Genomic DNA, 13,716 nt, shown 5'->3' on the forward strand with positions numbered 1-13,716 from the left:
TCTTCCAAACTTTAGACTCTACACGTCACAGCAGTACTTTCAAATCAATTTGAGTGATTTTTGCAAAGCATCCCTCTGATTCCAATTAATTCTGTCTGTCCTCCCGGGAAGTGTCCCCTATGTAAGAGTTATCAAAATGATGACCCAAATGGACCTAGACACATTTATGATGTTAAAATCAGTCAAAGAATCATTTTTGACAATTACAAGCAAAGTTACGGAACCATTCTCCGATGATTTGGGCTCATCTCTTCCTTTCACGGCAACAATAACTCGACAGTAAGAATGAGAGAGCACAATACCCAGGAGGAAGCATCTCAAAATGAATGATCTGGAATGTTTTCCTGAGCTCGGACATGAAGTTGTGGATGAGCATGATCAGTGGAAGTATTGCTCCACGCTCTGCTGAGTCGATAGAAATGGAGACGTGAAAGAGCTCTGTGACTGCGATTGGCTCTGTTGGGCTATCATTTGATTAAAACCCATAGCCACATCTCCCCTCTACTGATTCACTTGTTGGCTCCAATGGCCGAGAATCAATTTACATGATTGCGATGAGCCGGTGTGGTGAGCTAGGATTGGACAGCAGACTGACCACGCCTCATTGACTCTGCCACCAAGTGACCAGATAGAGGGATGCAGTGATCGGCTGGTGATCAGCTCTCATCGGAACATCCTACCCCTGAGACAGCCACTGTTTTCACATATGCAGCAGAACCACTGAACAATCATTATTTAAACTTTTTAGAACTTTTGGTTGTTTTATGGAATGTTCATATAAGTTCAACCTGTTTGCTGTTCACTTCAGAACTTTTAGTTAAACTAACTTTTGTTTAACTGATTGTTGATCATGTCTACCTCCAACAATGCCAAGGGAATGGTTCGTTGATTAATTTTGTTTATACGGCAAACAGTTGATTCAGTTGTAATGAAATGCTGAATCTGTACCTTTAGCAAATCTGGATTCAGTTTATATGGCAAATGTTTTGCAGTGATGCCAACCCATCCGATTTAATTGTATTAGCTGCTTAAGAAGCAACACAAAATACATGTCTACAATGGCATTAAAAAATATGTACATTAAAGTAAATTATCAAATAGGATATGTACCATACACAAAAAATTTCAACCACATTTTATTCAGTCTGTAGCTATATGTGGAGATGTTCTTGTGATATATGTGAGTACAATGTTAGTAACATGGTTTTAGACTATGTATCTAAGTTTTTTACTTAATATGAAAACTCTTTGGAAAAGTTAATACTAGTTTTGGCAAAAAAAAATACTGATTTTTATCATCTGTTTTTGGCCAATATACTTACTACTTGGCCTAAATTAGGGTTGGCATGTGGTATTATTTTTATTCAGTAGGTATACTGAAATATTTATTCTGTATATAAAGCAAAATAGTGAATCAGATATATGGCAAACAATTTATTCAGTATGTAGAACAAAATATGATTCATTATATATGGCAAAATATAGTTCAGTGTATGCAGGCAGTATTAATTCATTATATAGCAAATATTAATTTAGTGTGGAAAGCAAAATATTGATTCACTGAGTAATGCAAAATATTATTCAGTATCTTCAACAAAATATAAATTTGGTGTTTCATGCAAAATAGTATATTCAGCAAAATATTAAGTTTACTCAGCAATAATTATCAAACAAACAAACAATATATCAAAATATTGCAAAATATTGATGTCATAGTTGTTCTTTTTGTAGAACAAGCTGCCAAAATCATTTGAATTTTCAAAATTTAAAACCTCATAGAATTTCAAGAGTACATGTATGTTGCTGGGATGAGCATGAAGTTAGACAAACACCTGTCTGGCCAAATAGTTTGATATTGAAATATTTTGTGTTGTTAATATTCATCACACGTCTCTGAAATGTAAGAGACACAAACTTAATTTATGATAATGATCATCCAACTTGAATTTGAATCAAATGGTGGTGAAATACATCAGTGATGTAAACTAGTTGCTGTCCTGATGGGTAGAGATTGAGGCTAGTTTGACAGTGTAACCTCCCATTGACCACAAGACAATCTCTTAAACTGTCACATGATGGAGGCAAATGTCTTCATATTGAAAACAATTATGAGAAGTTGCAAGACAAGGGTACTGTAGCCTAGCTGTGGCGAGCGTCACGGCTGAGCGAACACGAGGACAAGCGTGTCTGTTGAGGCCGTCTGATTCCATCAAAGTGTGATTTGTGCTGTGCCTCTTCTCCGATCACATGAGCACAAGCATGGTGAACATGGGCCTCCTCTTCATCCTACCCCATCCAGCAGGTCCATGGACTGCTCAGGCCGACACCCATACGGGGCACTTAGATCAATCATGTACGATCCATGTGACAGAATGGGATCACTAGCGATGACCTGTGCTCACTGCATACACAGATATACATCCACATATCCCATCCTAGATTTCATTGTTATTTATTACCTATCAGCGTACCTGACTTGTACAGATTGCGGGGCCTGACGACAGTTTTCCTTCTTGCTGATTGGGACAGCTCCACATCATATTGCTCTTGCTGATGTAGACAAGTTTTCTAAAATGGATCCGTTCCTTCAACTTTCAGAACAGGGCCAAAGAAAAGGAACGGGAACTTCAAAGAATTTTTGCAGAAAAAGAACGCCAACTACAAGAAACTCAGTTGTCTGTGGCCAAGAAACTCGGAGAGGCGGAGCAAAAGATCTCAAACTTACATTCAGGTAGGTTTCTTATTAGCGTATGCGATGGTAATTGTAGATGTATTCTTGTGTCGTGGGTTGTCTTTAAGTGACCGCATTCATGTGTGTGCTTACGTTGATGTGTGACTCTGTCTGTCTGCCGCCTTGTTTATTTGTTAATGTATGTGGATTTGTGGTACTGTCTGTGTTTATGTGTGTATGTATGTATGTGGATTTGTGGTAGTGTCTGTGTGTATTTGTTTATGCATGTGTATGTGTGATATTGGTTTAGATCAAGGATGTGTGATAGTGTCTGTATTTGTTTTATTAGCATAAAGATGTGTGATAGTGTTTGTGTTATATTGTTTAGCTGAAGGATGTGTGATAGTGTCTGTGTCTTTAGCTCAAGAATGTGTGATAGTGTGCATATTTATTTGTTTAGCTCAAGGATGTGTGATAGTGTGTGTATTTATTTGTTTAGCTCAAGGATGTGATTGTGTCTGTATTTATTTGTTTAGCTTAAGGATGTATGATAGTGTGTCATGTGTATTTGTGTATGCATATACATCTGTGATAATGTCTGTGTTAAGGTGTTTGGCTTAAGGATGTGTGACAGTGTCTGTGTTTCTTTGTTTAGTTCAGGGATGTGTGATAGTGTCTGTGTTTATCTGTGCTTATATCTTAAGGATGTATAACAGTGTTTATTTGTTGAACTTAAGTTTGTGTTACAGTGTATGTGTTTATCTGTTTAGCTTCTGTGTGTGTGTGTCCGCGCAGATAGTGCATGTGTGTGAGTTTATGTACTAATGGGTGTGAATATGTGATTGAAGTTAAGTTAATATATATGGTACTTACGTCTACAATGATGTGGATGTGTTAGTGTATTTGTGTATTAATGTGAGTGTCTGCCATATTTTAAGGGTATCAAAGCTGATAATTAAATTTGTATAAATTTTGAATTTGGAAATCAGAGAATGTCGGATAATATGATCATATATTCATATACCATAGATGTGTCTGCCTTGTGTTGGAATCACCATTGTCTGATAATGTATTTGTGTGTGACAGCGATTGTCCGCCATGTTTTAGGGATGACAGTGTGTGTCTACTGGTAAGGGTGTCATCATCTGTTGGTATGACATTGTTATAGTCCACTCTGACACAACCCGAGATAAGCTGGGAAAACGACACAGGTTGTCTGACCATGACATAACAGTGATTAAGTCTACTCTGCATGCACAGATGGCCCCTGTCTTAAGCGAATTTCAGCAGGAATTCCATAATTGTAATTCAGAATTTCCAAAATTAAAATGAAGCCATCAGTAGTGACTTGTATCTCAATGAAAAAAGCTATGAGGAAGAAGTTTTGTTCCTATATTATGACTCTAAAGGTTGTTACAAATGCTTCTGAATTTAAGACAATATTTCCTTTTTAGAGCAATAAAATGGTTTTACTAATTTACCTGCTGTAGGCAGTTATGTTTAATCCCTGCTTTACCTATGCTTTACCTGTGCATTACCTGCCTGCCTTTGTTTGACTTGATGAACTGCATCATACGGCCCACTTTGTTGAAGGAGCACATCGATAAATGGCACATCATAGGGTTAGTTAATATTCACCCATCATTTAGGGTGGAAAGGTTATGAAACCATGCATATTCCCGACACGTTATGTATGTATAAGTCACAGTCAGGTTTGATTTCTGCGCTCAGTTCATTTGATGAATGTCATTCGTCATTAAGTGTCAGCTTGTGTATCATTATGCATGCAATCCATTGTCTCCATTGTTTATTGTGAACAGTTTGGGAAGAGCATGGAGAGGGGAATACAGATTCCGAGTCTACTCACAAAGTCACTCTTTCCAGAAAATTGGTCCTGATGTTACCTAATTGCCTTGGTTTGAAAATCGGTGGTGACATGACCTGATGGCAGAAGGTAGAATTGCTTGTGACATGACCTCATTTGATAGCTGTTTGTGAAATCAGTTTCAATATGATCTGATGGCAGAAGGTAGACCCAGGTGTGACATGACCTGATGAATGAATTTAGAATTAGTGGTGACATGACCTGATGAATGAATTTAGAATTAGTGGTGACATGACCTGATGACTGAATTTAGAATTAGTGGTGACATGACATGATGGCTGAAGGTAGAATTAGTGGTGACATGACATGATGGCTGAAGGTAGAATTAGTGGTGATATGACATGATGGCTGAAGGTAGAATTAGTGGTGACATGACATGATGACTGAAGGTAGAATTAGTGGTGACATGACATGATGGCTGAAGGTAGAATTGGTTGTCACATGACCTGATGACTGAAGGTAGAATTAGTGGTGACATGACATGATGGCTGAAGGTAGAATTAGTGGTGACATGACATGATGGCTGAAGGTAGAATTAGTGGTGACATGACATGATGACTGAAGGTAGAATTAGTGGTGACATGACATGATGGCTGAAGGTAGAATTGGTTGTCACATGTCCTGATGACTGAAGGTAGAATTAGTGGTGACATGACATGATGGCTGAAGGTAGAATTGGTTGTCACATGACCTGATGACTGAAGGTAGAATTAGTGGTGACATGACATGATGGCTGAAGGTAGAATTAGTGGTGATATGACATGATGGCTGAAGGTAGAATTAGTGGTGACATGACATGATGACTGAAGGTAGAATTAGTGGTGACATGACATGATGGCTGAAGGTAGAATTGGTTGTCACATGTCCTGATGACTGAAGGTAGAATTAGTGGTGACATGACATGATGGCTGAAGGTAGAATTGGTTGTCACATGACCTGATGACTGGTGGTAGAATTGGTTGTCACATGACCTGATGACTGGTGGTAGAACTTGCTGTGACATGACCTGATGATTGAAGGTAGAATCAATAGTGACATGACCTGATGACTGATGAAACATTCACCCAACTCACTCACTCACTCACTCACTCACTCACTCACTCACTCACTCACTCACTCACTCACTCACTCACTCACTCACTCACTCACTCACTCACTCACTCATCACCATGAAACAAGTATTATGAAATACAAAGCTGTGAAGTGATGTAAAATACTATTTTATCACATTTATTCACCTGGCATATTCCCCTAGTTTGAGACAGTGTATGACAACAAGCATTATGAGCCAGTAAACTGGACACTTTAATGAATGGTGTACAGGGGTGAGGGAACAAGTACATTAATTCTAATCTGATGTGAACTATTGGTAATAATTGTGTCGAAATTTGCGAACTGGTAATAATTTGTATTCATGGTTGAACATCATCCTGTAAGCTTCCCTGGAATAGTAATAAGCATTGATCTCATACATCAGGCGGACTGCCAGGAACTGCATCATCCACTGGGCCAACAGTACAGTCTACGACTAAATGACAGCACACAGCTCTGTGTATCTCCCATACAGGAGTCTGGGTCAGTTTTAATATCACCCTATAAGGCCTGGAGAAGCTCTGTTGGATTGGGTTTTGGGTGATGGATCAGTGTGATGGGTGTCTCTGTGAAAGTTTTTAGGTAGAGGTGAAACAGTGCACTCCCACCACAATATGATACATATTGCGGTACAAGCCCTTCAGTTCTGTCCGTTTCGGTTCAGTATATGAGATAGGATCATTATGCAGAAAATTGAAAAAATCCAAACTAAACCATATATTGTTTACTTACACTGAAAATCGTAATCATAACTTTTGATATTTTGCATGAACATAATATAAATTATCTTTAATAACTGGATAAAAAATGGCAAGTGAACCTCACGAAGATGTCAAGAATTACTGTAGGTTTGGCAAATCATGGGGTTTTTTTTCAAGTCTGGTCTGGTCATGATTTCACTTGTCAAACTTGCCATTTGGTATCTAACAACATCTCAAGCTCTAATCTTTATATATACTACAAACAATAAGTATGGGAACACCCTATCATTTGATGGACACACATATACTGAAATGTGGTGAGGTCATTTATACTCTTAGGTAAATGCAACTTTTTGTGTGCACAGGGGGCACTTTGAACGACATATTTGAACTTGCAGTGATGTAACGGATTCAATGTTCGTTCAGTTTGTGTGAAACAAAACTGTCAAAAACTGCGAAAAACAAGGGTGCTAAAACACACCCAGTACCATGATTGAGTCAAACATCCAAACACAACACACAAGTGAACGTTGAAGACACTTTTCCCATTGTTTTTTTTTTTTAATGTATCAGATCTTTTTTTTTTTGCATTTATTCTAAAGTATAACATATTTTACCTCCACTAATGTAACAACTCATTAACAACATGATAGGACAAATGTTTTTATTTGAAATAACCAATATAGGAACCCAGGTACTGATATCTTTCTGACTTCTGGATCTAAATAGACAACATTAAAGACAGTTCCAAACTTACTTCTGAGAAAATGGCAGCCATCTAGGAATGCATAGATTTTGACCATTATGATTCGATTTCTAGACATTTTAGAAAAGCCATGAAAAGGTTTTTAAGATGACAGTATGAAAACAGAAAATACCAAATTTCGGGATTCCATTACGGTATACTGAACCAAAGGGAAATTACCGTGGTTCTGTCAATACCACAGCATTCTGTTTCACCCCAGATCACTTTGTAGTGAGCAAGTGAGTTGATATTTAGCGTTGCATCGGCAATATCTCAGCCATATCGTGACGAAAAAACAATTTATATGATGTTTTGTGTCACTGATACAATGTGGGTGTTTGTATGCCTGGGAGTTTTGTGCCTAGAGAATGGCACCCTCCATCCAGACAGTGTCAGACCCTGTCAGAAGAAACAGTGCCAGGCTGGCAGCAGTTACGAGAAATATGGCAGCCTTTATCAGGAGCATGAGTACCTTTGTGAAGAGCTTATCCAGAGCATGTCAGAGGTCTGTGTCAGTATCTAGTAAGAGTGTGGCAGTCTCTATCAGAAGTCAGACACTCTCTATCTTACATATGACAGTCTCTACCCTCTGTGTATGACAGTCTCGGCTGGGAGTAAGACAGTATCTACGGAGTGTGTCAGTCTGTCTAGAGAGAGATAGTCTCTGTTAGGAGAATACAGCCTATGTTAAATGTACAGGAGTAATGTATCAGGAGTATGGCAGTCTCAGCAGGGAGTAGGACAGTCTCTGCTGGAGTATGACACTCTCCGTTGGGCATATGACGTTCTCTATGCCAGTAGGGAAATGGCATATTAATCCAAAGTATGACAGTCACTGTTGTGAGTATGACAATCTCTGCTGGATGTATGACAGCTCATGCTGGGAGTATGATGTCTCTCCTGGGAGTATAATAGTCTCAGCAGGGCGTATGACATTCTCTACAAGGAATGACATTCTCTCCTAGTATTAGGAATATTCTGTCTCAGTCCCATGTATCATAAGCAGTGTAAATGAGTATTATGGCGGCCTCCATGAAGAGTACAGGAATCTTTCAGGAAACCACCATCCCCACATTTGTGGTAGACTCCAGGCCCTATCAAAAGTGTGGTCGCTCAGTAAGGAGTAAGAAGTCCCTGTTAGGACTATGACAAGCTTGGTTCCCAGGTCCCCAGTATAGCGGAATGGAGCCTGAGGTCAATATGATGTGTGTTCATATGATACCTGTATTGATGGGCTGATTTTCCTATCCAGCTGTTGCCATCAGTTGATTCCAAATGTGGTCGAATTCTCATCAATAATATTAATAACTCTCCAACAATGGTGTGTGCAGCCCAGTGTAGGTAATATTCATTTACATATAGATACATTGAGTTTGACTTTTCCCATGCTGTGTGATTAGTGTTCATAAGAATTTGAGTGTAAGTGATATTTTACGAACAGATGTTGAGTTGCTGGCATTTTGTGCTTTGTTGCTATGATGATTGTGTTTATGCTAGTTCAGACTGACATCGTATATTCAGACTCACCTTTCTAATTCCTTGTCATTATCGAATTCAAGTTTAGGACACTTGTGATGATGTAGTCAATATGACAGTTTAATAAAATGAAGAAACTGGTGTTCTTTGATTAAAGCACTGTAGTAGATGAGTAATATCGTATTGGGTACAGGTAGGTTGACATTGTGGGAGATCAATTCTGGAATTGTAACAATGTGGCGGAAATGTAATTTGTTAGGTGTAACATTGTAATCATTAAAACAGTAATTGATAGAATGTCATATAGCAGAGAATCAGTGATTCATTAATTTTAATATTTTTTAAGAAAAGTAACTATTCATGTATACAATTAAAACAATAGGTCATTAAGTTTTACTTTGTTGTAGCCAAATGTTAATTCATTTCGTGTAACAGTATATCAATAAAAGAATAATTCACGGAATGTAATGTAGCATAGAAGAAATGATTTACTTGGATTTTGACAGCAACAATGCAGGAAGTTCAACAATGTGTTCTAACAGTTCCAGTATTGAGCCACTCCCAGTGTTAATGACTTCATATTTCTAAGAATCATCACTTGTATATTAGTTCATTATTTGTGTTTGGAATTAAAGTTGAATGCTCCTACAGTGAGGAACAGAGTAATCTTGTCTATGGCTGCCGTGCCAGTTGTGTTGTCTTGTTTTGTCTCTGTATTGAATAAAGACAACAGTAATATTTGCAAGCATGTAAGACATTTAACTGGAAACTAGGCAATCATGCTGGTCAGCCGAGCAGTAGCTTGTATGATAATTGAAAGTTTATGACCTTTAGATTCACACATACATCATAGGGTGGGAAATCAATTGTCATAGAAAACAGTCGTCCTGTGTTCGTGCTGTCAGACTTTGACTGACGGAGTAAGTGAATAAAGATGTGCTGTCAAGCGAGGTTTCGTGTAGAATGCTCAATTTATGACAGGTGCTACTAAAACTGAGGTGAATCAATCACCGTGACCATCAATGTCCGCTGCTGTCACAACAGGGAGGCCCTCCTCTGTTCCTGTCCACAGATGAGATAGTACCTATCAGTATTTTTCATCATCATCATCATCATCATCATCATCATCATCATCATCATTGCTTCTGTTTTGCACAATTGATATCTTTGTGGAAGTTTCTCATATTACCTGCATCATTATCATCCTTATTTTCCATTTGGATGATTGAAATCTGACTTGGTCCTTGTTGAACTTGTCTTACTTTAGCACGAAGATATTAATTTAAGTTGCTCTTGAGTCTGTTCAGAGCCTGCGGAGTCCCCATTGTAAGCGCAGTACAACACATGCAATGGAGGTATTTTTCATCGTTGGTGTTAATTATCACTTCTGTCAGCTCTACATGTCCATAATGAGCTTACAATGCTTTTGACTAAGTTTACAGACTGTTATCCGGTCAGCCGGGACTCTGTCATGTCAGCTGATTGTTTGATTGGTCAATTATATGATTACACTTTCCTGTAGAACACCCATGTTTAAATAGCCGCTGTTGCTGTTATTGACTCATTAGGTTCCCTCATCATTCACAGCCTGGTGATCTGCACAGTCGGACTAGGCGGGTACTGACTGGGGCTGTCAATGGGTTCATTTGTCGCACACTTGAAATCAAATTCTGTTCCATGTTAAATGATGAAGTCCTTTCAGATGGGGTCATCTAAGAAGTTGTGTTTGGTTTTATATTGATTGTTTGTTTGTTGTTTGATGCGGACTAGCAATATTCAAGGCATATGCCATTGGTTAGTAATATTTGAGTAGAGACCAACCAGTGATGACACTTTGAGTGTATATCTAATGAATTGGGACTTGAAAAAGAATAATCATGTTTCATTGCAGTGACATCCCACCATCAGGGTTATGAGACACTAGATTTGTTTAAAATTGTTCTTAGGTTAAAATAAAATACTGATTAGAAATCTTGACACCCACCAATGAAGTCAGTGAGTTGGACCACTCCCATGAAGATCGACTAGCACCGGTTACTCATAATAATTTTTAATGTAATCTTAAATGAGTTGTGCCAATAGCTTGTTTACTTAGGTGTGACATGGACTCTTACTGTTGTACCATACTGTTATAGTCAGTTAAAGCAAGGTCATTGATGAAACTGGGGCTGATGGGTAACCAAGTGAATAAAGCATTCATTTGTCATGACGAAAACATATGTTTTATTCCTCATGTAGGAACAATATAGGAACATTTCTGGTGTTCCCTGCTGTGATATTGCTGGGATATTGCTAACAGCTGTGTAAAACTCACTCACTCATTGATGAAATTTGGCCACCTGAAACTCAATCCTGTCATCTGGTCAGTGCATGTTCTGAATGAATTCTCAGGATCTGTGGAGTGTATCTACCAGTGTTGTGAATCAACTTTTAATTGTGCACTTGATTACCTAAAAGAAAATATTGTCATGCTCTTAAAAACCATAGACATGGTTTATGGGTGCTTTGTATTGAATTCAACTGTATGTGTTTTCAAGGCTGCATGCTCGTACTTTAATATTGATTCTAAAAACATGTGATCGATAATATTTTGTCATGTAAATTACTGATTAGTAAAACCAATCATTCCCATCTGTCCAATACAAATGCTATGCTACACATATGAAACCACACAGCCCTCTTTAGCTAGTAGTCAAAAACCAAATCTATTAAACATCCCCTTTGTCGATATTGACAGATCACGACCACAAACTTTGGGCATATGATGGTGACAGATCATGATCGCCAATTTAAGCTGGTTAGAATTATTACCTTATCTATGCATCAGACGGAAATTACTGAAGTACATAGTCCAGCTTTGTAGAGCCATATGACATTTAAGTATCATGTTTGTTAGCAGTTTTAGTGCACATACAAATTAAAGGGACCTTGTATGGTGGAGCTCTTTGCCAACAGTGTATAGTGATTTGGATGCTCAGTTGTGCCTACATTGGCCTGACAATCTCGGTATTGATTGACTCCCAGTCAGTCGGCTGCAGATCGATCATGTTCCTGATCACTAGAGCTATCTATCGACTCTGGGTTTTGTCTATCAGTGTACATAAGCTGATCATCACAGTGGTTGATCACTGGTGGAACCTACCTGTTCCTCATCAGCGTCATGTCCTGAAAGGAGGAGAAGGATGAGGAGAGGACTACTTACACCAGATGAGCTGCACTCCACATTGCCAGAATCTCCTCAACTGTCCGTCTTCCAACCAGGGCAGTGAGGGAGAAAGTTAAGTAAGCTAATTGACGGGACCATATTTTCCAGCTCTGCTTTTGAACAATGAATGTGCAGGATCTCCAGCAAGTGGCTGGCTTTTAGTATCAGTGTACATATCACTGTCTGTCACTTGATCCCGTGTCCATGATGTGTTCTTATGGCAGTGTCTGTTGTTCTATTTGTAACAGTTATGTCTGACTTTGACTTTGTTGTTTTGTCCATGTTGTTGCCTGTGACTAATTGTTCTTGTTGTTTTGGTATCTGTTACTACAGCAGTTAAGTCTGTGATATTGTGACATTTGTCTGACTGATACTGGTGTCTGTGTGTAACTCACACTATGGGGCGTTTATTACATCCAGTTGACTCTTTGTTGTGTGTTGCTTTCTGGGGACAAGCAGTAGCCTGATGGTTAAAGCGCCTGCTCGTCACGTTGAAGGTCTGGGTTCAATTCCCTGCTTAAGCTCTATACTTAAGCTGACACAGTGCTATCTGTGTGTCAGACCCTGGTGTCTGTCTGTGTGGAATCTGTATCTGATTGAATGTGTCATATCTATGTCTGCCTGACCCTCTGGTATCTGTGTCTGTCTGACACTCTGGTATCTCTGTCCGTCTGACACTAACCTATCTGTTTTTGATTGACTTTGTTGTGTTGTTTTCTGCGCCTAACTGACACTCTGGAACAAGTGTCTTGAGTGACACAGTTTTGATGCCTGTTTCTAATGGAAAATGTGTTTTTATATCCTCATGCTGCTAGTGATATCTTGGAGTGATGATATGATTTTACCCACTGATCGGATAATTTAGACTGAGTACTTCTCATTTTGGTTCCAGCATTTTTACCACAGGCATAATGATGCATTGGCACACATCTGTTGGTGCTTTGAACAGCATGGGACATTGGTCCTGTTTTGTTCCAAGTCTTTAATATGATGACAAGTTATGCTGTGATAGCATGTTTGCAATGCATTGAACATTTCATCTCGCGCACAAGATTAGTAGGAGCCCTTCACATTTTCAATATGATGGATCGGTGAGATTGGCGATGGATGGAAGGCCTTCAGATTCATTTGTTTTTCATGATAGCAGTTGGTTTGATAACATATTAAGCTTCACATGTTTGCTGAATGAAGTAACATGGTTTTTTAAAGATTTTCTTTCATCATCGTAATCACTTCCAACAAGAAAGGTGAATTTTCCTGATTTCTTTTGTTGGTGTTGGTGACAGCAAATATGAAATGAAAACAGTTTCTTAAAGTACAGCCATTTTGAATCTCACTGTGTAGATGTGTACTGTTTGTATAGTCCTGTTCCATGGCCTATATGGCTGATCCTGGGTAGGCTTTTGAACAAATGATGTCGGAAAGTACAGTTATTAAGAGTGGTCAAGTGTAGATGGTTTTCCTATTCCCTTTTGTTAAGATTATCATTTCTCCTAAACACTAACACATTGTGCTTTCTTGAGCAGGGAAAAATTAGTATTTTGAGCTTGTTGAAAATGCCTCTCTTTTGTAGCAATAATCCTTTTGGATTTGAGCTGTGAAGATAGTTCCTCTGCAGAACACATTGTCAGAATGTATTCTGTGTAATTATACATTCTGTAAACTACTGCTCTGAAACAAGTTCAGTCATTCAGAGTGGCCTGCCTTGGTCTTTCTGTAAAATACCGCTTGAAAGCAAGGACATTCTGAAAGTACACCCAGTAAGGTTAACTTGCTGTTTTCAAGGTACAATGTAGAACTCCTGAAAACTTGAGGTTTCTGAAAATGCATCCAGTTAGGTAAATGGTGTTTCTGTAGAGGTCAGTTTTTGTGAAACTACCTAGTGTCCAGCACTGTCCAGGACGAGGGGATTATCCAGGTCTATAGGTGATGCAAGCTGTC

At 38.6% G+C, this 13,716-nt stretch overlaps 1 protein-coding gene across 3 annotated transcripts in view; it reads left to right on the plus strand.

The window, feature by feature from the left end:
* LOC137255270 (homeobox protein cut-like 1) overlaps nucleotides 1–13,716 on the plus strand; it is a 93,309-nt gene that overhangs the window by 47,567 nt on the left and 32,026 nt on the right. For all 3 annotated transcript variants that reach the window (XM_067792723.1, XM_067792738.1, XM_067792730.1), the window contains exon 6: nucleotides 2,599–2,731. In XM_067792723.1, the coding sequence (XP_067648824.1) occupies nucleotides 2,599–2,731 (133 nt within the window). The remainder of the gene's footprint in view (nucleotides 1–2,598; nucleotides 2,732–13,716) is intronic.

Source organism: Haliotis asinina, chromosome 1 (assembly GCF_037392515.1).
Source record: "Haliotis asinina isolate JCU_RB_2024 chromosome 1, JCU_Hal_asi_v2, whole genome shotgun sequence".
Lineage (NCBI taxonomy): Eukaryota > Metazoa > Mollusca > Gastropoda > Lepetellida > Haliotidae > Haliotis > Haliotis asinina.